This window comes from Vicugna pacos, chromosome 3, assembly GCF_048564905.1.
Source record: "Vicugna pacos chromosome 3, VicPac4, whole genome shotgun sequence".
Taxonomy (NCBI): Eukaryota; Metazoa; Chordata; class Mammalia; order Artiodactyla; family Camelidae; genus Vicugna; species Vicugna pacos.
In genome coordinates this window covers 29,209,144-29,231,839 of record NC_132989.1, presented here as the reverse complement: position 1 = coordinate 29,231,839, position 22,696 = coordinate 29,209,144, and the positions used below count along the sequence as shown (strand labels likewise).

Genomic DNA, 22,696 nt, shown 5'->3' with positions numbered 1-22,696 from the left:
GTAACAGAGTGAAGAGTGTTCGCTGGAGCCAGGTTACCTACCCTCTGGTATCAGGATCAACCTGCCAAGGTGTCACTGCTATGAACCTACATCAAGAATCATCTGGCAGCAGGCTTCAGCTAAGAAGGCTACCACCCATCATTTACATAACAATGTGAATTAGTTTGAGGACTTGTTGAAGGTATTTTCCCAGGAAGAGAGGCCCAGAAGGCTACGGAGGGAATAGGGCAGTGGATTCCTGGGCCCTCCGTGGAGCAGACCCCAAGTGGGAAGGCAGCGAATGCCCTGGGAGCCGGGGGCTGGGGAAGGAGCTGGGCCTCTCCTGCCTCTTCCCCTTCCACCACACGACTTCTCCCCAGCTCTCCAAGCCCACCTCTCCAGTTCCACAGCTCCCCCTCTTCCCTGAGCACCATTCAGACTGCACTGGGCTGTGCTACAGCCCACCACCTCTTGGAACGTCAGGTCTGAAAAAAATGTGAGAGCCACAAAGCAAACTCAAACCCACAGGAGGCTCTCTGTTGCTTTGTAGTGGAAATTTCTGTTTGGCCAGCGCTTCTCAAACACTGGGTCCGTGTAAGACTTGTGTGGGAAGCTGGGGACAGATGTAATTAGACCAGGTTAGCATTCGAGGGACAGAAATGACAGAACAAGGGACTTTGTGCCAGGGACAGAAGGGGCTCAAGTGGCGGGTGTGTCAGGGAGCGGCTGTGGAGCTGGGTTTTGAAGGATGCAAAGGAGTTTACTGGGCAGCGTGAGGAACAAGGAATGGCAGCCTCACCAGAGGCAACAGCGAGTGCAAATGCATAGGGCAAGAGGCACTTGGGGGACTGTAGGCAATTCATGCTGCTCCAAGTGGTAAATGGAGGAGGCTGGAGAGGCTGCAGATCAAGGCAAGGAGTATGGACGTTAGGTTGAAGGCAACAGGGAGCCAGGGAGGACTTTAAGCCAGGGTGAGTGACATGATCTGAATTGATTCCCACTGTGTAGCACACAGAGTAAATGCTACCAGACCCTAAATGATCTGGGCCCCTCTTACCTCTCTCATCTTTCCTACCACTCTCTCCTCTGCCTCCTTCACTACAGCCGCTCTGGATTCCTGCACTCCTGGGGGATAAGGCAAGGGAGGGCACCATCCTTCCAGGAAGGGAGGCCTCAGCTGTGTCCCACGCCATGTCCTCCCAGACCTATAAGGTGACTCACTCCGAGGCCCCCATCCTGACTCTATCCAGACCACTGTCACCTCCAGCCCAGATGCCCCGGTTGCTGCCTCATGTTGGCCCCTGTCAAAGCCACCCTTCTAACAGTACAAGTGGGTCCTGTCTCTCCTATCACTGAAAAGCCCAAATAAATCCAGGCTGTCCCCCCCAAGGGTCCCTGCCCAGTCCATGGGGCTTTATCCTGGCTTCCCTCTCCAGGTGAGTGGCAATTATAAGCTCACCAAAAATATTCATCTTAGCCCTTTCTCTGCATCATCTCACCAAATCCTTACTATAACCTTAGGAAGCAGGTACCCTTTTTACTGTCCACTTGACAGTTGAGGAAACTGACACTCAGAGAGTAAGAAAACTACCAAGGATCACATGGCTAGTAAGAGGCACAGCCAGGCTTCAAACCGAGGGCTGCTGGTCACCACAGGCTGCTGGCGCCTCTGCAGCCCTTCTCCACCTCCCAGCCACACCATATGAATCGCCATTTCCCAAAGCCACCAGGTGTATTATCACACACCTGCACCTCTGCACACATTATTTCTTCTGCTAGAAAAATGCCCTGAAGATCCCAGACCTATCTCTACCTGCGCCCTCTGCCATCAGGCAAAATTCTGTCATGTTTGTGATGGGACCTGCAAGATACTGTCAGGGGCAAAAGCAAGGTGCTGCACAGTGTATATGGTGTGATGTCATTTTGAATGGGGGGCAGACAGCTATACATTTGCTCATGGACAAGTGTTAATTAACATGGTTCTCAGGGGAGGAGAACTGGGAGGCAAGGGGAAGAAGGTAAAAGTTTTTCAGTCTATATCCTTTGGTTTCTTTTGAACTGTGTGAATATATTATCTATTCAAAATGAACAGAATTAAAGTTTAGGAAAAAAGCAAAATAGATTTCATAAACTTAATAAAGAAATAAATTGTATCAGTCCTTCTAGACTTAGCCTGGAACACCCTTGTCCAGGCTGGACCACCATCCCTTATCCCCCTAGTGGCTCTATCTGTGAGTCCGTGTGCTCTGGGAGGGCAGGGCCCTGGGGTGGCTCAGCTCTGGGTCTCAGTTCCAGACCAGGGCTGGGCACAGGAAGAGCCTGGCAAGGAATTTACCTGGCAGCCCCTTGAGAACGTGCTTAGGCCTCCTATCCAAGAAGCAGGCAAATCAGAGACTCAGTACAAGGTCAAGGTCAGGCTCTGCCCAGGGTTCAGTTCCTGGGAAAGGCAGAAGGAGCATCTGATAGGAGACCCTATCCAGCGCCACCGGCTGGCCGGCTGATGGGGACATAGAGATTCTCTGAACAATCTGAGATCAAATAAGCCACAAGTTTGGCTTCTACCTTTAAGATGCCTGCCCCCTACCTGCTACTTCCCCCAGCCCAACTGCTCCCACCCTGCTCACCTCCACTTCCTCTGACTGCATCAGGAGATTGCACGGTGGCTGCAAGGCCTTTGGCCGGTGAGTGAACCAGTAGGCGAGGATGGCGGCCAGCGCACCCATACTCACGAGGGTGGTGGCTGAGAGGCTTCGGAAAAACTGGCCCAAGTCGCCCAGCTCGGGCAGCCGCAGCATCCTCAGGATCTCCTGTGTCTGCATCTTCTCCAGAAGTGAGAGGATGAACTCTGCAGGAACAACAGGCAGGTGAAGGAAGAGACCTGATGGCAGACAAGGGAGGGGTCCTCGGCTTGTCCTCCCACCTGTCTTGAGTCACAAGCAACACATTGATCGTGGCCAGGCCCTGAGCTGGTCCTGGGGTGTACAGTCTCCTGGTGCAACACAGTGTATCCTGGAAGCCGACCACCTGGAAGGGCCATTCCCAGTGACAGGCCAAAGAGCCCTCAGCAGTCACACCTGACAGTCAGACACCCAACCTAGTTTTCCTGAGAACCACGTGCTCAGGCCCTAGGCCATGGCTGACAGATGCTTCCATATCTTCCAGGAGCATGGCATGAGCTGACAGCTCTGGAGTTAATGGCTCCTGAGCCCTAGGGCCTAGGTATACCACCTCTCCTGTATGGTCATAGAATTTTGCTTATCCTTGTTCCTGGGGTGTGGAAAGGACAGAGGGGCAGCAGGTGTGCCTAACACAGTGGCCAGAATAATTGGGGGCAAAGGGATGCAGACTCCTTCCACTCCACTTCACAGCTCCCAGTGCCAGGCCCTGGCCCTGAGGGACACAGAGAAAGCAAGGGGGCAGAGCCCTCAGACCAGCCCTGACAGATACTTCCAGCCTTCAAGATGTGAGGGTAACGACCTATCTGACAAGGATCCAGTGGATGACACAGCAGAGTCCCCTCAGGCCCATATCCTGGCCCACCATGGGGGTCTCCTTGAAGAAAGTTGTGGCCAAAGACCTGCTAGGCCAGAGGTGATGCTCGGGCCACTTTCTGAGGAATAGCAGAGTTCCCTAGAGCAGCGAGGGTGAGGTCCAGGCACTGTTCCCTGGCGCCAGACTGCTGACCACTATACAGGGTGGCTGTGCACCACCACAGACCAAGAACCTAGAGGAGAAGCTGGCCCCACCATTAACGGGGCCCTGTGCTATTTCCCCCTGGGATCCCATCTGCCAAAGTCCAGAGGGAAAAGGAAGTGCCAGAGGGGAACAGCTGTTGGCAATGAAGAGGAATGAAGGCTTGAAGAGAAAAGGCTCAGCAAAGTGCTGTGCACTCTTAGGGGTAACAAGCACCTCTGTAACATTGCTTATGGTGGTCAGGGTGCAACGCTTGCCCACTGCAGCCCAAGTGGACACAGTGAGGCTATCAGGGGTCCGTGGAGGATGCCTTAGGGTGGGTGGTGGGAGCCTTTGTGTGAGAAGCACCGGTGACTGACTTTGGTTCAAAGAGGTGCTACCATGATCTCCTGTTAGCTACTAAGTAAAGCAATGCTGGCAGGACAGACATACGGGCAGTTAGGCTCAGGGGTCTGCACTTCGCCCAGGACTGAGGAAGGTAGCAAGGGTGGGCCAGGCATTGGGTGCTTTTAGCTCCAGTGGGGCCTCCTCAGTGTCACTGTCCAGTAGGGCCTGAAGCTAAAAGTGTTGGATGATACCCACAGGTCTGCCAGCTCCGTGAGGGCTGCGTGGGCCCCAGGCTGCCATGCACTGGCCCTCTACCCCAACATCTGGATGCACAGCTATTGTTTCTCTTCTTGGGAAACAATGAGAAACCCAGCAAGAGCCACTCTACAGCCATGGAATATGAGCCAAACAACAATTGCTTGACCCCTAAGAGAGGAGAGATCTGCTGAAGTCCCAATAAATATTATCTGTGCTAAACTGTAACATCACCACACAAGAGATGAGGTCAGTATGTGCAAAGTCATTGCAGAGAAAGTGAGTAAAGCTCCTCAGTTCGAACCCCTTCTCCTTCACTTATGGGCTATGCTAGGTTGAGTGAACCCAAACTCTCTGGACCTCCCCTTCCCCATCTTTAGAATGGGGACAGCATCACTCAGGCATGTAAAGTTCCTCATACTGAATCTGGCATAACTAGAGGCACACAGGGACTAAAGAGATGGCTAAGGTATGCCTGTCAGACCAAGGAGTCTGCTCAGCCCAGGATGGGCAGAGGTGGATGGACCCAGGTGCTATGAACCTGCAGGAATTTATGCTCTGCGGATGCAGGCTGAGTCCTGAAACACTTATCAACCACCTAAGGCTCTGGGTGCTTCCTGGGCAGCAGAGAAGTGAGCCCCCCAGCCAGCTGGTGCATTCTCACTGAGTTGCTGAGCTGGCAATCCAGCTCCGGCAGCCTCCTAGGGCTGGATCAGTTTTGAGGCCATCCCACAGGAACAAACCACTCCTGGCATATAGACCAAATTAAGGTTCTGCATCAGCAAAGCAGAGGCCAGGCTACGGACCACAGTGAATTTTCACTGAGAAAACTGCTCTGGGGAGGACCCTGGGCAGGAGGCCAGCTGGCTTCCTTGGGACATTTACTTCCCTAAGCTGCAAATGAGGGACTAAGTCACAGCCAGGCTCATCAGATAAATGACTCACTCTACACTGGAAAATTCAGATATGCCCACCAGCTCTTGGTGGGTGGGCTCTGAGAGCTGAAAGACATTTCCTTTAATGGGCTGAACTAACTCCAAGGGCTGGGAAGCCAAGGCCCAAGAAGCCCCTGCCCAGCTGTGAGGCGCAGTGATGTGGTCCCAAAAGTTTTAGAGAAAACCCTAGAAGAATGCCTCACCATTACAGTTCTGATCCTTGGAAGTTGCTCACAGACCCTATGCTGCGGCCAAAAGTAGGTATTGGCTGCTATGCTGTGATTTTCACAAAGTATAGCCCCAAGTGTCCAAGCCATCCATCCACCCACCCATTCATCCATTCACCTAGCAGACTCTCTCGTGGCCCCTGCTCTTATCTAGCTCAGTGTTGGGCACTGGGACAAGTCAGATGTGGGCCTCCCTGCAGTCCCATGGGAGAGACACATGAGGGAGCTGGCAGTGCTATGAGTGTTGTTTGAGCTGTGATCAGGCACGAAGAGCCAGAGGAGATGCCCAATTCAGGTACAGGGAGTCAGGACAGGATTCTGGCAGGAAGTTGTACTAATGCTGAGGCTGAAGAATAAAGAGGAAAAGGTGTTCTAAGTAGAGGGAAGCAAACATACAAAGGCCGGAGCTGAGAGAGACCACGGAGCACTTAGCGAATTGAATATTCTATTCAGGAAATGAAGTCTTGAGCCCATGAAATCTTGTACAAGGTTGGTCTCCCAGATGTGCCAAGCTTTCACTGGTCACCACAGTACCACAGGCCCCATGAGAGGGAAGAGCAGAACTTGTCTGAACTTCCTGAATTCCTGGTACCTAGGAAGACCATGCCTACTCACTGCACTGCTCAATTCTCACAACTCCGCATGCTCTTTCTAAGGTGGGAACATAGAGACTCCGCTGAAGAAGCTACCTGCCATTCACAGGTGCACAGTGAGAGAATGGGGGAGTCAGGCAGGATTCCAGCCTCACACTAAGGCCTCCCAAACCTCTGCCTTGGGTTGTACTGCCACTCCAATCCCTGCCCACACTGGACCATCCATACTCACAACCCATGCTCTCCTTTGCAGTAGTGCTGAACCCACAGAGAACCAGCTCCAGACCTGCCCAGAAGAGCCCAGGCCCAGGATTTGGTGGGGTAAAGGGCAGCACGGGGCCACCAGAGCCTGTAAGCAGGGATCAGCCAGTCAGGCTAGTCACTTGCTCTTCACCGTGCACACAACGGGTGAGCTCCCTCTGGGCCTCACATCAAGAACCTGCCATCTTTCCACGGCTGGCTTCTGTTACTCTAGGAGGCCCACTCACCTGAGATGAAGGAGGACGGTAGGAAAAGGGCTTGGCCACCCTCCCCTCCTCAGGCTCCTACTTAGGTGCTCACCTCTAAGGAGGCGTCTAAAGGGACTGCAGCTCTTCTGGCCCTGAGGCTGGGACTGTGCCCCCTTCTGGCTGGGCAGCGATGAGAGGCTGCCATTCTTCCAGGCTCACAGGACTTTTTAGGCAGTCAGGGCTGCCTGCATTTACCCTGAGATTCCCTTCAGACCAGGAGCACTGCACGGCAAAGCTGCAACTTCAGGTCCTCTGAGGACATGGGCTTCAGAGCCAGCCTGTGCCACTGGGCCCTTGGCACCTTGGCCCTTGGCATGGTGCAGGGCAGAGCCTGGGCCCGGAGTCTGGTCTCATCTCATTATTTCACAGGGCCTTGGCCTCTTCTGAGCCTGCTCCCTCTCTGTTGACCTGGGCTTGGAGTCAGTGGTCCCTGAGGTCCCAGCTGTGGGCTCTCCTGGTTGCAGCAGCATGGGGCATGGGGCGGGGCTGGGGAAGGGAGACAGCACCCAAGGGGATCAGTGGTGCTGGTGTTGCCAAGTGAGCAGCTGTGAATGTTTGTAAATACTCACCTGGCAGAATAACCCAGCCCTCAGCATCAACTAGCCTCCTCTCCTTCGGCATATCCTATGCCTCCTCCTCTGGCACAAACCAGTTCAGAATACTGAGTGGTGGCACAGGCTGAGAGGGCTGGGACCCTCCTACCTCACCTTGTCTTCTGCTAATGCAGGGCACGTGGAAGGTAGGTAGCAAGAGGCACAGCTCTCAAAACCCGGAAGGGACAGAATGAGGGGAAGGGGACCCTGGTAGGAAGCATACTGACTTCAAGGTGGCAGAGGTAGAGCCTCAGGGCATGTATCTGGTGGAGATGTCCTTGGGGCCTGTGGCTCAGCTCCAAGAACCCTCTGCTGGTCCAGTCTCCTAACCCCAGCACTCTAGACCTTCACAATATAGCTGGATGGTTCTGTCAGGACTATCTCCTAAACATCTCCCAAACCTAACCACTCCTCTCCATCTCCCTGGCCTGGTCTGGTCCAGCCACCACCAAGTGTAGTCCAGACTCCCACACCAGCCTCCTCACAGGTCTTGTTCTAACCAGTGCTTATACTGGTATCAAAGGTATTTTCCCAATATACAGAAGTGACCAAATCATGCCATTGCTCAAAAACCTTATCAGGCTCCCTCCTACCTTAGGACAAAAATCCAAACTCATCATGCTGGCACTGAGACTCTCCACGATCCTCAGACTCTTCCCTCCCCTTAGAGGCACATCAGCTCCTCTCTGTATCAGCCTGGAATGGGTAGGGGTCCATGCAATGGAGTTCTGGGTTTCTGCAAACCTCTGAGGCCTTCAGAAATGGTGGCAAAGCACAAGGCAAGCCAGTTCATCATTAAAGAATCTCCTTAACTTCCAACGCAGAGCTCTAAAAGGAATCACAATCTTCCTAGGACCCAGGGTCCCAGGCAAACCAGCCAGGGAAAGGGCCCAAAGGGGAGTTCTGGTGTTGGACTGACCTGGGTCCAAATCCTGACTCAGACTCTTGATATCTGTATGACCTTGGACAAGTCACTTCGTCCCTCTGGCCTCATCTCAAAAATCTCATGGACAGAGTGTGGTGCCAGGCATGCAGTAAGGGAAACACTCAGTAGACAGAAGTCAGCTGAAGCAGTCACTCTGTCTCTTTGCCAACCAAAAGGGCTCAAAGACAACTTGTGAAATTACATGCATTTATACTGTACCTTTCCAGCAGGCTTCTGGCACTGGGGAGGCGGTTGAGTGGTCCAACTAGTACCAGCCTCCCTTTATAAAGGGTGTGTGGGGCTCAGGGAGAGAGCTTACCACATCTTGATCAAAGCACAGAAGTGGTGAAGGCCCCGCCCCGAGTCTGCCCTCCTGGGGACAGGCGATGGCAACGGATGCCTGTTCTGAGAAGCCAGCTGGTGGCAGAGGCTCTAGCAGTGGTGGCAGAGGCTCCTTGGCAGCTATGGGAGCAGAGACCCGCGTGCAGAACAGCTCTATGGGGAGCTGCTGGGCCCTCAAGGTCCCCACTGCCCCACCCCACCCCCGCACAAGGGGCGGTACTGGCCCAGATCAGCTCAGAGGCAAGCAACTCAGCTTTAACCCTGACTCTGCCAAGTCAAGATAGCCTCAGTTCACACCCCTCCGCTTCTCCCCACCCCGAGCCTGTCTTCAGTCCTGGATAGGAGATCATCCAAAAGGTTACTTAAGGACAAAGCCTCTTTACACATCGATCGGTGGCACTGATTAAGGGCCAGGGCCTCAGCCATGGGCTAGGACCTGCAGGCAGCATGAATGGTGAGGGTGGTGGGAAGTAGTGGAAGTGGAGGTGGGGATGCAAGATCTCCTGTGCTTAGGGAGGCCTGCACCATCGGCCCAGAGACCACCTCTAGCACCTTCTGGGGGCTCTCTCTGCTCCCCATCACCCCCACCCAAGGCTACAAGGAGTCTACTTGGGGAGAGGAAGGAGATTAGCCACAGTCTCAGAGAAAACATCTGCTCAGAGATGCTCTGGGCAGTGGGGATACTCTGGACCAGAGTTAGTAGCTGGAAGATATTGACTAAGCTCCCCTGCAAGACCCCAGGGCAGCATACCAGGTCCTCCTCAATGCCTGCCTGAGAGACACTTTCCTGTTTTGACTGGGGGAATGGCTATCCTGGAGCTAGAATTCACAACCTGGCCTGTCAGAACCGAAGCTGAGTCCCAAACTCCCTCAACACCTCTAGCAGGCAGACTGAGATGCTGAGGTCCTGGGACTCCCAGGGCCTCACTCCTGCAAGGTCTCCCCACAGGGTGAGGAGTGGCAGTGAGGATCAGCTATGGTCTTTTTTCTTGCCAGCTTCCATGGCCAGCACATGGCTGGGCACATAGTCAGCACATGGTGGCCACTGCTGGAGGGTAAAAGACAATTCCCGGCCACAGAACTCAGCTTACCACCCTCTCCTCCCTAGGCCCCACTCACAACTGGTGTCTCCAAGTCTTCCAGGACAGGGCCACTGTCTTCTCAAATATAATCCACCTCCTCTGCAGCAAGACTGTCCCAGCAACAGCGCCCTCCTGAGAGCTGGATGCACAACCTGCCTGGAAACTCGGGAGCCTGCAGGTCTTGCAGCACCTTCCCTGGAGCTGATACGGCTTCTACTTTTCACCCCACTACCCAGGGCAGGCCACACAGGAGCTTCCTGCCTCAGCGGTCCTCACCTAGAACTTGGCACAAGCCTATCTGGGCCCCCAGGCCCTAGTCTCCAGGCAACCCACCCAGAAGAAGCTTTAAAAAATGCACAAATGTCATAGAGAAAAAAATGTGACAATGAGTGTGTATATGTCCATGAATGACTGAAAAATTGTGCTGAACACTGGAATTTGACACAACACTGTAAAATGATTATGAATCAATAAAAAATGTAAAAAAAAATGCACAAATGCCTGAGGACCCACCCTCTGCCCACAAAGCCCCTTTCCCTTCCTTCTTAGCAGGACCCTTACTTTTATCTGGACATTTTCAAAGATGTCTTTAAATAAGATGAAAACCTCCTTTAACGCTTCTCAGGGCAGCCTCTGGGGCAGAAAATCCAGTGGAGACACCCAAGGTCCTGGCTGATGAAAAAACCACACAATGGGCCAGAGCCCTGGAGTCACAGCACAGCAGTGCTGCCCCGGGAAGTGTACAAACACAGCAGCCTACACTCAGCCTGGCACCCACCCCATCCACATAGAGAGTCAAGCTAGTCTGCGCTGAGAGAAGGGCTTTCTCTCCACCTTCCTCCTGGGTTTTAATTAGAGTCAGAGAACCACAGACGATTGGGGCAGGCATGGAGCCGAGGGCCTCCCTGAGCTGGGAATTGCCAGGTGAGACCCACTGCACATCCCCCATGGGAGACAGGCCTAGGATTCAGAGTTGCTGGGTTACATGGTGGCTCACCCACCAAACCTCCCTAAGGAGTCTGATTATAGCTGTCAAGGTTCAATTAAGCCTTCTGAATGCGGAAGGGCCTAACTATGGTTGGCTGTGCCCAACCACTGCACAGGGCCACCTGTCTCAAGAGCCCGAATCCGCCGTGAACATGCCTCCCTTCACAGTTCACTCAGTGCGGGAAGCAGCCTCCACTGCCCTCCACCTCCGATCCTCATGCCAGCATTTCTCAAGAATTTCACTCACCCTAAGCCCTGCCTGGTCAGGAACCATGGGCCCACATTCCTGACGACAGCATCGAGAAGCCAGGTTCAAACACCACTTTCAGGGACTTAAAAATACAAACAGCCTTGAGAGCAGAAGCGCAAATAGAAACACAGTGTCTTTCACGAGCTCTGAGATAAAAGTTGTACTTACCATGAATCAGGTCCAACAAAATTCTCAGAACAAGTAGGGGCAGCAGAGGCTAAGACAATGGCAGCGTTCCCTTTAGAAATATTTCCAGGGTACGATGACCAGGACTGATGGTGAGGATGAGCCTCAGCCTCATCGTCCTTCCTTCCACGCCAAACCCTGGGACAGCGGGCAGAACCCTAGGGATACTGGCGAGGGCCAAGAACACCACACAAGCAGAGGGACATCCCTTGGCCAGGCCCCACTACGCAGGAAGCCTAATCCTGTGGCTGCAACATGATCCCTTCCCCTCCCAGCCCATGTATGTTAGGGCTGCCAGTGACCTGGCCTCAGGAGCAGTGATCCATTTCCATCACTGGCCCAAACTGAGGACACAATGCAACCCCTACAGGCTCAAGCTCACATAGAGAACATGGGCTGCTCCTGGCAGGGCCATGCTCTCAGCACTCAAGTGCAGGTGGCCAGGGTATAGCTGGGACAGGATGTGACCTCCTCCAGCTAGAGGGAAGCTCCTTCCAGTTGGGAGGAGGGTCCTATTAAGATATGGTTGGGGCCACTGAGGTGGGAGGAGCTATAGAAGGATCTGCTTGACCACTTGTTCACTCAGGAGCAGCTGGATACATTCTGTTCAAGGAGAGATTCACAAAAGACAGACCCTGAGACACATCCTCAGTCAGAGAGGGGGAACAAGGAGAAGAGCAGGAGCAGGATGGGGAGGAGGGCTCTTAAGGCGACAGAGTGGGTTGTAGGTCACAGGGAGAGCCTGTAAGATGTCAGGGCTTCTGCGAAGGAGGCAGGGATCTAGCTGTATTGAGGCTGGGAGGATGGCATTCAGCTGCTGAAGGAGTAAGACTCTGGTTGGTACTATACATAGCCTAGTGCATTTGAAGTCAAAGTCACAAGCTAATTGTGTCCACCAGCTCACCTGACCTAGCACGTTGGGGTTTTAGGATGCCAAAGTGTCCCAGGCAAGCTGTACCTCCAGAGCCTGGCCAGAGGGACCACCGCTGCAGCCAGGAGCCAATAAGGCACCTTTACCCACCATTCCGAGGTCATTGTTATTTCACAGGAATGACAGGAAGCAGAGAAAAGGGAGTTTTGCCTTTGGTTAAAGGTAGGTTTTCTGTGAAATCTGACAAATAGATTAAATTTTCTGGCTTCCCTGTACTTTGATAAAAGTGCTGGTCAAAGGGACTCTGCTACCTCCTGGATCATCCCTCTGGAGGCCAGGGCCACACAGCAGCTGCTGTCTTCACTGCCCTCCAGCCACCAGGACCTACTGTTGGCCAGTGAGGGCCTGTGGCGTCCACAGGGTTAACGCCAGGCTCAAGCAGCCCCAGCCCTCAGCTGGGCAGGGAGCACTGAGAACTCAGACCTCCTTTTCAAGGCCAGGATGAATGAGGGATATGCAAATCACTGCCTCCCAAGGAGCAGAGGCAGGGGAGGGCCTGCTGCTGGCAGGCCTGCACCTTTCTACTCTGGGACTGTCACATGAAAGGGTTTGTCTTCCTGCCGCTGGCTCCGGCACCAGGCCAGGCCGGGGCTGTTCTCACCGGAAAACAAAAATCTCTTTCAGACCAAAGCAAAATGAGGCCCCGGCTGGCCCAGGAAGGCCACTGGACAAGGTTCACACCGGCTCACTGAGAGCACCCACCACTTGGAATCTCACTAAACCCACCATCCATCCAGAGGGAGCTGGAGGCCTCTGTGGCCGCTGTGGAGGAGGCAGTGCATCAGGTCAGGGCGGGTGGGACCTGGAAACAGGATTGGCTCACTCTGAGGCTCTGTGGGTTTTGACCTTTTCAGAAATAGGAATGACTGGGTCCCAAGTAGCAACATTTTCGAACAAGGGAGCTTCAGTAACACTTGTGGTATTGATGGTAAATGTGGAAAAAGAAATGGGAAGGAAAATGTGACAGTAAACAAAAGCCCCTGCGGTGCACAGAGAGGACTTTTTAAGAATGGAGGGAGGCCTCATGTATCCTCGCCTCCTGCCCGAAGTGCTGCCACCACAAGGGTCCTCAGGCTGCGAGTGGGTGTGTAACCCAGAGCCCCAGGGCGCATGATCACACTCCAGAATGTAGACTCCATCCTCAACAGAGGCACCACGACAAGGTCAGACCCAATCTTGTTCAAACTTTCAGAGGCCAGAAATGCCACTTTTCTGACACCCTAAGGTCACCAGGAGCTATCCATTTACCACAGCACACACACTTACACACACAAATGTATCAGCAACAAAATAAACCAAAACCCCAACCAAACTCCCAGGACATTTCATTACAATACAGATGGAAAAACGTTATCCCGGAATAAAGGACAGTCATTTAACTAAAATGCGTTTAACTTGAAAATTTCATGGTACTGCCATCATTGTCCACATTTTTGTACTGTTGCAAACCTCCTCATTACACACAGCACTGTGAATGATACTGAGTGAAGAAACTGGGCACAAAACAGTGCACACTCTAGGTGTCCACGTAGAGACAGGATAAGCACGGGTGAGGCTAACCTATGAACACAGCACAAGACTTGTATCCTAGGGAGCATGAATACGCAGCCTCCCAAACAGGAGACCATGACACAGCAAGATCTCAAACACACATATGATCATTTAGCCTGAGAGGAAATCTAGGACAAAACCACCCGGGAACTGATTCTGAACCAAGAGGGCTCGTGGATGCTCTACAGATCTGAGATCCAAGGGAAACAGGCCTTGTCAGCTGCTCAGCCCAAAGAAAACGCCCATCTCTGATGACAGTCCACTGCTGCCTATCCCCTCAGGTCTTCCTACTATTAGCTGAGGCCACACAATATGTCCATAATGCCAAGAGGCCAGGCATGAATCTGTGAGGGTTCATGGGGCTGCCCCAGGGAGAAGAAGCAGGAGGCAGAGAAGGAGAAAAGAAACTTCAGTCCAGATGGAAAAGGGGGTTTCACAGGTCACAGCCTCCCCTGCTGTCTGACCTGTGGAAAGGAGATCAGGGACACATGTACCCAAATCTCCCACCAGCCCACTGGCCAGAAGAAGGCCTGCCCTCCCTTTCCCTCCACCACCCCAAGCAGAGCCAGGCTTGGGGGGAGCAGCCTGCAGGTAGGGTGGAGGCTGAGTATGGGTGAGTTGAAGGTACCCCTAGAGAAGCACATCTAACCCATCTACTGGAAGGTACTGTCACCATGAACACTTAACTTCTCCAGCCACCAAGCAGGGTCCTGCAGACTAAGTGGCTTCATGCAGCTAGGGGACATAGCAGAAGGGCCAGAAGCACTGCCCCTTCCAAAGTTAGGGGGAATTGTAGGCCTGGATGGGTCCCAGCTGAGTCCTCCTTCTCCATACTGATTCATGCTTTCCTCTCATTGGCCTCCAGGGCATCACCATCCAGCCTCAGGCCAACTTCCCTGTCCCAGCTCACTGCCTAGCCTATTCCGTCTTGCTGCTCTCTACACCCCAGGTCTGACTACCTTCCTATCCCCATCTCTGACTGTCCTTGCCATGTGGCCTCCAGCTGGCCCCACTGTCTAATTGCTGGTTGACCTTGCTGTCCCTGTCAGTCGCCCTCCCATCTCTGTGGCAGGACCTGCAGTCAGTGCCCAGAATGGTTTATAGCCAAGGCGGGCAAGGGTTAGTGGTCAGAAGGAGCCCCGCTGGGGACCTAGCCCTCTGAGTAATTTGGAGAAAGAAAACAGGGAAACAGGGAAAACACACTGGAGGGAAAAATAGGGCTTTGTAGCAGGACAGGTCCTGCTCGGTCCCTCGGTATCCACCTCCTGTGCTGATGGGCCAAGCTGTGGTGTGCTGTGAGTGGGGCAGGGCTGCCAGTGCTGATTACTGGGCTCTGTCCAAGAAGTGCCCATTCAACCTGGGCCTGCCATCCTCTCTCTCCATTCCTCCAACAGCCATCAATCACTAGGTCTGTCCCTGGCCCCAACAGGTGCCAACAGAGATTTGCTTACCCCAGGGTCGGGAAACTGAGATGCTGATTGTTACCTCACTGGCACCATCCTGGCCTGGCTTCCTGCTCTAAAGCCCCAGGAAGTGGCTGTCTTGGAATGCAGGCCTGAATGAGCAGATGACAAAGCAGAAGATAACCCACCCTCAACTCTCCATGGACAATCTCCAGGCACCCACACCCTCTGGAGTAGCGATTGGGAAAGGAAAGTGTCTCTGGGAAGAGCAGGTGAACAGGCACAGATGGCGTTTCTTGGGATTGAAATTCTTCAGGCTCTAAGATTACAGATTCAGTCTCAGAACAGACAGGTCGGCTTGGCTCAGAATTTGTCCCACCCCATCTCCCATCTTCATACATCTGCTTGTCACAAGCCCCAAGCCTCACATGAATCAGGAGCCACACAAAGGAACTAGGCCCGGGGATGGCCACACCAACTGTGGGCTCCCAGAATAGCTGAGTGATCATGTGACACTGCCTCTGGGCCGGACCTGAAGGACAACCCCAAGGGCCAAAAGTAGCATCTCACTCACAGCGCTCCCCTCCTGGAGCCCAATGGGTGGTTAGCAGGGACTCTGGCCAGGCCAACGCAGGGAATACAGCCATCTCACACCAGATCACGCAGTGAGCTGAGGACCTTGACTGGGGCCTCTTTTCAGCTCTGCTTGGCCAGAGCTCCCAGCCTACTGAGAGACTGGACACTTGGAGCTCTAAGGAAACAATAACATTTTATCCTCAGAGAAGAATATTTTCTGTAAACCAGTCACCCTAGAGCTGCAAGTTTGGTCAATCACTCATTCATTAGTTCATCAACACTTCTGGAACACCTCCTTCTGTTCCAGGTGCTCCAGTGAAGACTGACCTGGCTCTGCCCACAAGGGTTCACATCTGCTTTTCCTGTGGCTTCTCCCATATTGGCATCATACCCCAGTAGACACACAACCTGGCACTGAGGAGGAGCTCACTCAAGGTCTGCTGTCAGCTAATGGGCTTATAAGAAAACAGCTTGTAAAACATATCACTATTAAAATAAATAATACTCAGGGAATTCTTCATATCATTCATTTATGCAATGAACACTGATGCACACCGTGTGTCCAGCCATAGGTTGGGGTACAGAGAGGAGACACCCTGGCAAGTGCCTGGCCTTGCCCTCAAGGAGATCATAGGGCTAGTAGAGGAGGCCAAAGACTGCAGTTCAGTGGAACATGTGCCACCAGGGGATGCACGTGGCTTGTGGAGCACGGGGATAGTGTCACGTTGGCCATCCACATGTCCAGTTTTGGTCATAAGTCCTTGATGTAGCTACAACACAGAGTAAAGCCCACGCTGCCTGGCTCAGACTTCTAGTGCCTGCAGGGCCCAGCTCTGGAGAACTCACTAGCTGGGCAGTTTGTCCCTAGCTCTCATTCACCCCTCTTGCCAATCTTTCCTCACACGGACCCCTCTTCTTGGAACGCCTTTTCTTCCCGGACTTCCTTTCTGCATGTCAGAATCCTGCAACTCCTTTGAGGAAGGCCTAGCTCAAGTTGTTATAACTTTAGCAAACACTTAGTGGGTCCTTTCCCATGTGCCAGTCTCAGTTCTTGGTCCTTTGCACTTGTCTTCTCTTTAAACCCTCCCCATCCAAGAATCGCTCCCTGTCTGTGCCCACTGATCAGCCTGCTCAAGGGGCTCAGTCTCTGCCTGATCCTGCAGGTGGTCCCTTCCTGATCTGGAAGTCTGAGCACATGGTCTCACAGCTCTTACGAGCTGCTTCACCATGGAACCTCCTGTGTCTTGGTGTCTCATCTATCAAATGGGAGTAACAGCACCAGTGTTGTGGGTAAGATTAAAGGAAAAGCGTGGGGGGATTATAGAACACAGCGCTTGATACACAGTAGGTGTTCAGGGAAATAGGAGTCAAATCAGCATTTTTGCAACTACACTTCCCCTCATGAAAACACTACCCATCCTCTTGCCCCAGCTCCCCCACACACATAGTCCTTCACTCAACAAAGAATATTTCAATGCCTACTATGTGCCAGGCACTGACTAGTTACACACTGCAGCTTCTGCTATACAAGTGCCTGTAACTTCTGCCTCTTGATACAAACAAGCCAGAGCTTCAAGCTCACTTATCCTGCATGATTTGTGTGGGGGACAGCCCTGCGTCCCATCTGGGGCTGTAGCTGAGCCAAATTCGGCCTTCTGAAGGTCAACCCAAGAGTCTTACAATCAGCAAGGAACAGAAAACCAGCCAGAGAACAGAATTGCCAGTTTGTGCCACCCCCTGCTGTCAGTGTGCTCTCACTGGGAGCACCCCTGTATCCTATCACAGGCCAGGAAGGGTGAGAGATGCTGAGGTCAGAATTCTTGCAGAGTGGTGCACCATGTACAAATCCAGGCTTCATTTTGGAAGGCATGCCCCGAGCTGTTCTGCCTGGAGACTCACCATCTGTCAGGGCCCTGGTTGCCTTCCTGGGCCTCCAGAGATGGCCCCAGACCTCTCATCAGTCCTCCACCCTAATGGGAGCAGAGGTGTGGGGAGGATCTGATGGGGCTGAGCTGAGCCAGGCTGTGCAAGTCTGCACCTGCCCTGGACAACTACACCCAGATTGCTGGCACACCAGTCTCAGCCACCAATGCCAGTCCCCATTTCCCCAAAGGTCACAGCTGGGGCCACTTACCTTCCTCTTCTTGGAACTCAGCCTCGACTGGGCCATAGCTATTCTCATCCATAACATCACAATAGCCTCCCACTGCTCTCCCAGCTTCCACTCTCTTCCTGCTGGCTCAGTCTGGCCACTGCAGCTAAATGAGGGCACATCTGCCCCCTAAACAAAACCATCTTCTCTAGAATCCTTTCCCATCCAGACTCCATCCCCTCCTACAACCTAGGCTCCTCAGGCACAAGACTCATAAAGACCCATCCCCCACCATAGTTCTTCCTGCACATCTTTGCTGGCCTGACTTTCTCTACCTGGGATTTGGCCTACCTGCCTCTGACAAACACCCCTGTATGATGCAGAAGCCCACTCAGCTGTCACCGATGGTCAGGTATATGGTTGCGCAGACTGGACCCTGTAGAAGGACACAGGGCTGCATCAGCCTAGAAGAAGGGGTACCTGCTAAGAAATTCATCCATGAAGAGGGGAACGTCTTTCTACTTTGCACAGTGGTGCCATACAGGCAGGCAGAAGTGCCAGTCCATTGTTACCATAGTCCTCCGAGTGCTCCTAGCACTGAGACCATGTTTTCCTCAGCCAGGCACAGCATCTGACTCATCACACTGCATCTACTTTGTTTCCTTGTTTACCAGTCAATACACAGGTGGGATTTGGGCTGGCTCAGGAATCAGTGCTGGCCTACTCTGTGGGAAACAGGACGGATACAGCCCTTGATCTTCTAGGGCTCAGAGCACATGGCTGCTTCCCCCAGATAGTCAGTTTCCCCTCCAGATGGCTCCCCTCTACCTTTCCCTTGTCCTCTTAGGGCCAGACTGGGTGGCAAACAGCACATAATTCTACAAAGAGTCACAGCACTTCAGGAGTCCTCTCCTATTTCTGGCTGAGCCAAAGGGCTCTGGCAGCTGCCACAGGATCCTGGAGATTACAAGACAGAATGTGTTCTTAGTCTTACCCTAGGTGTCCCCTCTGATCTCAAAGAAACACTGGGGTCCAGGCAAAGTCCCAAGCAAAGTGGACACATGATCTGAGAATGCCACAATGCGTGTCTGGGGTAAGCACATGGTCTCACAGCCACACACTCAGTCTCTCATTCTTACACCAAGGTGGCATCTTTGAAGAATTTCTTGTATGCATTGAGAAGCTTGGCCTCTACGGAAGCAGCTGCCACCTGCACCCAGAGTTGTCCTGCTTGATCATTCCTGGGCCCCTGTACAGTCTTCCAGTGAGGCAGCGTCCCCATCAGGGAGGCACTGACTGCTCTGGGAAACGCTCCACACCAAAGCAGAATGGAAAGCCAGTATGAGTTAGTGCTTGCTGAATCCCACTTTCAGACGAGGATCTTGCACTGTGACGGTATTTTTCTCACAGGTGATGACTCCTGCCACGTGTGGCCCTGTAGCCCCCGGACACCTCCCTGTAGCCACAGAAGACCAAGGCTCCAGAGAGCTTCCCTTGGACCCATGGCTAGGTGGGGGCCTCCTATGGTAGGACAAAGGGGTCCTGGTGTGGGTGAAAGGCTCTGAGACCATCACCTAGGCAATAAATGATGACTGTTACTATCACAATCATCATTATCATTATTTTAATAACTCCTGCATGGCTTGTCCTCCGACACAGCAGACAGAAGGAGCTTAGGGAGCTGAGGGGATTAGGGAGGCCTCACTCTCTCCCCGCTCAGGGGAGGTGTCCCTGTGGCCTGACTCAGGGCAATGGTGGTGGGGGGTTGCCTACCATAATCTGGCCCACCAACCCTGTAGGTTCAAGCCTGATACCACCAAGCACTTAGCAATGATTGATCAGTTAAAGCCTCAGATCAAACCCTACCTAATCTGTCAGACATTATCCGTATGACACTGGGCAAGTCAATTAACCTCTGAACCTCAGTAAAAAGGGGATAGCACCACCAAGCTCCTAGGATTTGCTGTGAATATTAAATAACACGGGCAAAGTTTCAGGTAAGGATTTCAAAACAGTCTCCTCCCCTTTTTCGGCTCAGAAAGAACCTTACAACCACCTCTGATGCTGCTGTTTAAACATGAAATAATAAACACTAGCATTCATAGAACATTTGCTCTGGGCTAGGTCCAGCTTGAAGCCAGTATAAGGTTAAACACCTCATATACATTATCAGGCTGAACCTGCACATGGGAGTGGGGGGGAGTGGATTCCCTTTACTGGTATCATAATCTAGAGGAACCCAATGCTCAGGGAGAGGAGTGGCTGGTGCGGGCAGCAAAACTGGTAGATGAATGGGTCCTCAGTGAGAGCCTAGGTGTGTGTCTGGGGAGTAGGGAAGAGTGTTGGGCAGCGATCCAGGGGGTTCCTCAAAGCTTCCTGAGAGGATGCAGGAAGAGGGGAGGTGGTTTGCAGGGTGGGGGTACAAGCCCTGGGCATAGCTAAGGAGCCAGGTGAAACCCTGCTTCACAGAAATGGTGTACTCTGGTTGAAGGGTGGTCGGGGGGAGGGGTTGTGAGGAGACCCTCTGACCAGCATCAGGAAGCCCCAGGTCAGTCCTGTTCATGTCCTTGACTTGCGTGGGTCCTCGGGGACTCACACTCTTGAGTTTCTGGACCTTGGAGATGGACAGGGATAAACTGTCTGTCCCTGAACTTGGCCTTGGGAGATGAGTGGGCTCAGGGCCTAGTCTCATCAGCACATAGTCTTCGCTATAAGGGGAGGTGGGTGCGAGAAACTGAGACGGATTGCTGCGAGATCACAAAGAGTAGGTTGCTGTGGGGTCGCAGAGAGCAAGGCCCCTCATTTCCACAGTCACAGCTGCTTCCCAAACCTGGCCCGGGGCCCGCCATTATTTGGAGGTGGGGGGAACCTGGGCAGCCCGGGGGAGCCCTGACAGGACGGCTCAACAGCCCGGGCTGGAGGCTCACCCCTACGGGGCCAAGATCCCACAGAGAGCCGGGAATGGGGGTCAGGGACAAGGACAGGGTGGGGACTTACCTGCGAACAGCCAGAGGGAGCCCCCAGAGACGAGGAAGAAGGTCAGCATGTCGGTCGGCGGGGCCCAGCCTGGCCCGGAACGCCCTCCGCGGCCAGCGGCCCCGCAACCCCGCAGCCCCAGCAGTCGCCGCGCCGCCGCTACCGCCGCCGCCGGGTATTTTTAGCCCCCGCCCCCTGGCTCCGCAGCGCCCCGCCTCCTCGCGCGGCTGCGGAGTCTTGGCGGGAGGGGGAGGGCGCGGCGCGCGCCCTGTACTGGACCCCTGCCAGCCCCGCAGCTGGCCGGGTCCGGGAGCCCCGCGCTCTCGCAGCCGCGTTGGAACCGCCAAGGTCCCCGGTGGGGCAGGGGCTGGGCTGCGGCGCGGACGTGCCCTCTCCGCCTCCGCCCAACGTCAGGACCCGGCGTTATGGGAAAACGGGCGGGACAGGGGCGCGCGATGAGACTAGCGCAGAAGCGTGACTCCTCGCCCACCCCACCAATGCAAGACCCTTATCCCGCAAGACCCTGGCCTTTATGGCTGGGCAGGCTCGTGTGTCAGAGGGGTCGCTGTCACTTGTTATAGGAGAGACACTTGCGGGTGGGCCGGTTCCCGCTGACGCTAACGTCCCCAAGGATCCCCCTCTTGGAGACACTAGGAGACTCTGGGTGCCAAGTCTGCAAGCCATGAGGAGAGGGCGATGAGGGTCTATCTAGGATATAGCAAAAAGGCAGCTAGGCCCAGACGACTCTATGGGGATCCCAGACTTCAGTCTTCTGGGAAGATTGGAGCTGAGGCCACTCAAGGTCACAGGAGGCTCCATGTGGCCACAGGCTGCTACATCAGGTCACATGAGGTCATAGGAAGTCACATGAAGTTTCACAAGAACACAGGCAATCGTGGTCTTCATTCCTAACCGTATGTGGCAATATTAGGTCTCAAGAGACTCCTCATAGTTACAGTGAATGACCACATAGCCACCCACAGTCACAGATGGCCAAACTGCTAGCTGAGGAGTTGTGTTACCAAACTGAACCTACCACGCCTGCCTGCGGCGCAGTGAAGCTTATCTACTGACAACAGATTGTGGTGAAAGTACATTATCTCAGTGCTCCAAAGAAGGGAGTGGGGAACAAGCCTCAGATCCACTCCAACTTGGTCTTTGAGTTAGAGTTAGTTTTTTGTTTTTTTAAGGGGTAAGAACAAAGAAGCTGTAATTAATCATCTTATGACACTTCTGTGACATTCTTAATTGTAGTTTTGGGCGTCAGGATGTCTCTAGTTTATGATTCTCTGGCCAGGTGGTCCAGGACTCGACAGTCTGTTAGCTCATCTTGCCCCAGAGAAACTACCTGAGTTTATACCCTAGAGATGATATCTATAATAGCAATTTTAGTACATTAACGATGTTATCAACAACAGCAATTTAGGTCATCTGACTCTGGTTGATCAGTGTTCAATTAGTACAGGATTGAGGCCAGAGGGGACAAGAAAGGGAATCAAGTTTTAGATAGAAAGCTGAATCATAAACTTGGTAAGGGAACTCAATTTTAGGAGGACTCAGTTTCAATCTCCACTCCTGTTTTAACTTTCCTCCAAATTTTTGAGGGAAAAGGGTGACGATCACTCTGGCTATGTCCTGCTGAAATGGGGTGTAGTCTTGCCTCAACTTGGGGAGTGGAAACATTGCACACTGAGTTGGAAAGATTTCTGAGTTCCAGGTCTTGGACCCAAGTCTTACGTGATTAAATTTTAGTCCTTTGGTCTACTGTTTTGGTCCAACAGCTTATAGCATGTTTTATAATCAGGTACCCAATTAGGAGAAGGAGTGACAATCCAAACTTTAATAAAGTAGATCTCATTCTCTGAGGAATTCAAGAGAATAAGCCTGAAAACCAGTCTGGACCTGGTACTTCCAGGGAGACTTGTAGCTTGGTAACCAGTTTCCTAATTTTATCTAAGTAGGTTTTAACTTCCGGTGTGCTATTAACATATACGTGAGAGGAGCTATTAGCCACTACATATATATCTCCCTTTTCTGCTAAAATCCAGTCAAAAGCAATTTTATTGTTTAATACTATTACAGCTAAGGAATCTAATGCCTTCTGTTGGGAGGCTATGCCTTGAGCTGTCTCATTTGTTACTACCACTCCTAAAGTAAAAGGAAGATTTGATATTTACCTTGAGACCATAAGGTTGCAATTGGCAGCTGCTAGCAGATATTGTTTTGAAAACGGCTGGTGGTATCTTTGAGTCTGATACAGTTCATAAAATTCAAGTCCTCAGTA

General features: G+C 52.9%; 1 protein-coding gene and 1 long non-coding RNA gene across 8 annotated transcripts in view; one reads left to right on the top strand and one right to left on the bottom strand.

Moving 5' to 3' along the window:
* Nucleotides 1-20,744, bottom strand: part of ACSL6 (acyl-CoA synthetase long chain family member 6) — a 56,759-nt gene extending 36,015 nt beyond the window's left edge. For 2 of the 7 annotated variants that reach the window (XM_015246596.3, XM_031673091.2), the window contains exons 1-2: nt 20,434-20,741; nt 2,604-2,824 (exon numbers count right to left, since the gene is read on the bottom strand). In XM_015246596.3, the coding sequence (XP_015102082.1) occupies nt 2,604-2,824; nt 20,434-20,482 (270 nt within the window). In that variant the 5' untranslated portion in view covers nt 20,483-20,741. Of the gene's footprint in view, nt 1-2,603; nt 2,825-10,694; nt 10,794-17,787; nt 17,873-18,575; nt 18,593-20,433 lie in introns of those variants that run through there. The other 5 variants (XM_072957348.1, XM_072957351.1, XM_072957360.1 and 2 more) reach the window with 5 other exon arrangements.
* Nucleotides 11,938-15,857, top strand: LOC140693587 (uncharacterized). The gene is made up of 3 exons (XR_012069355.1): nt 11,938-11,976; nt 12,439-12,599; nt 15,652-15,857. It is a non-coding gene; the product is annotated as an uncharacterized lncRNA (long non-coding RNA).
* Nucleotides 20,745-22,696: the final 1,952 nt, after the last annotated feature.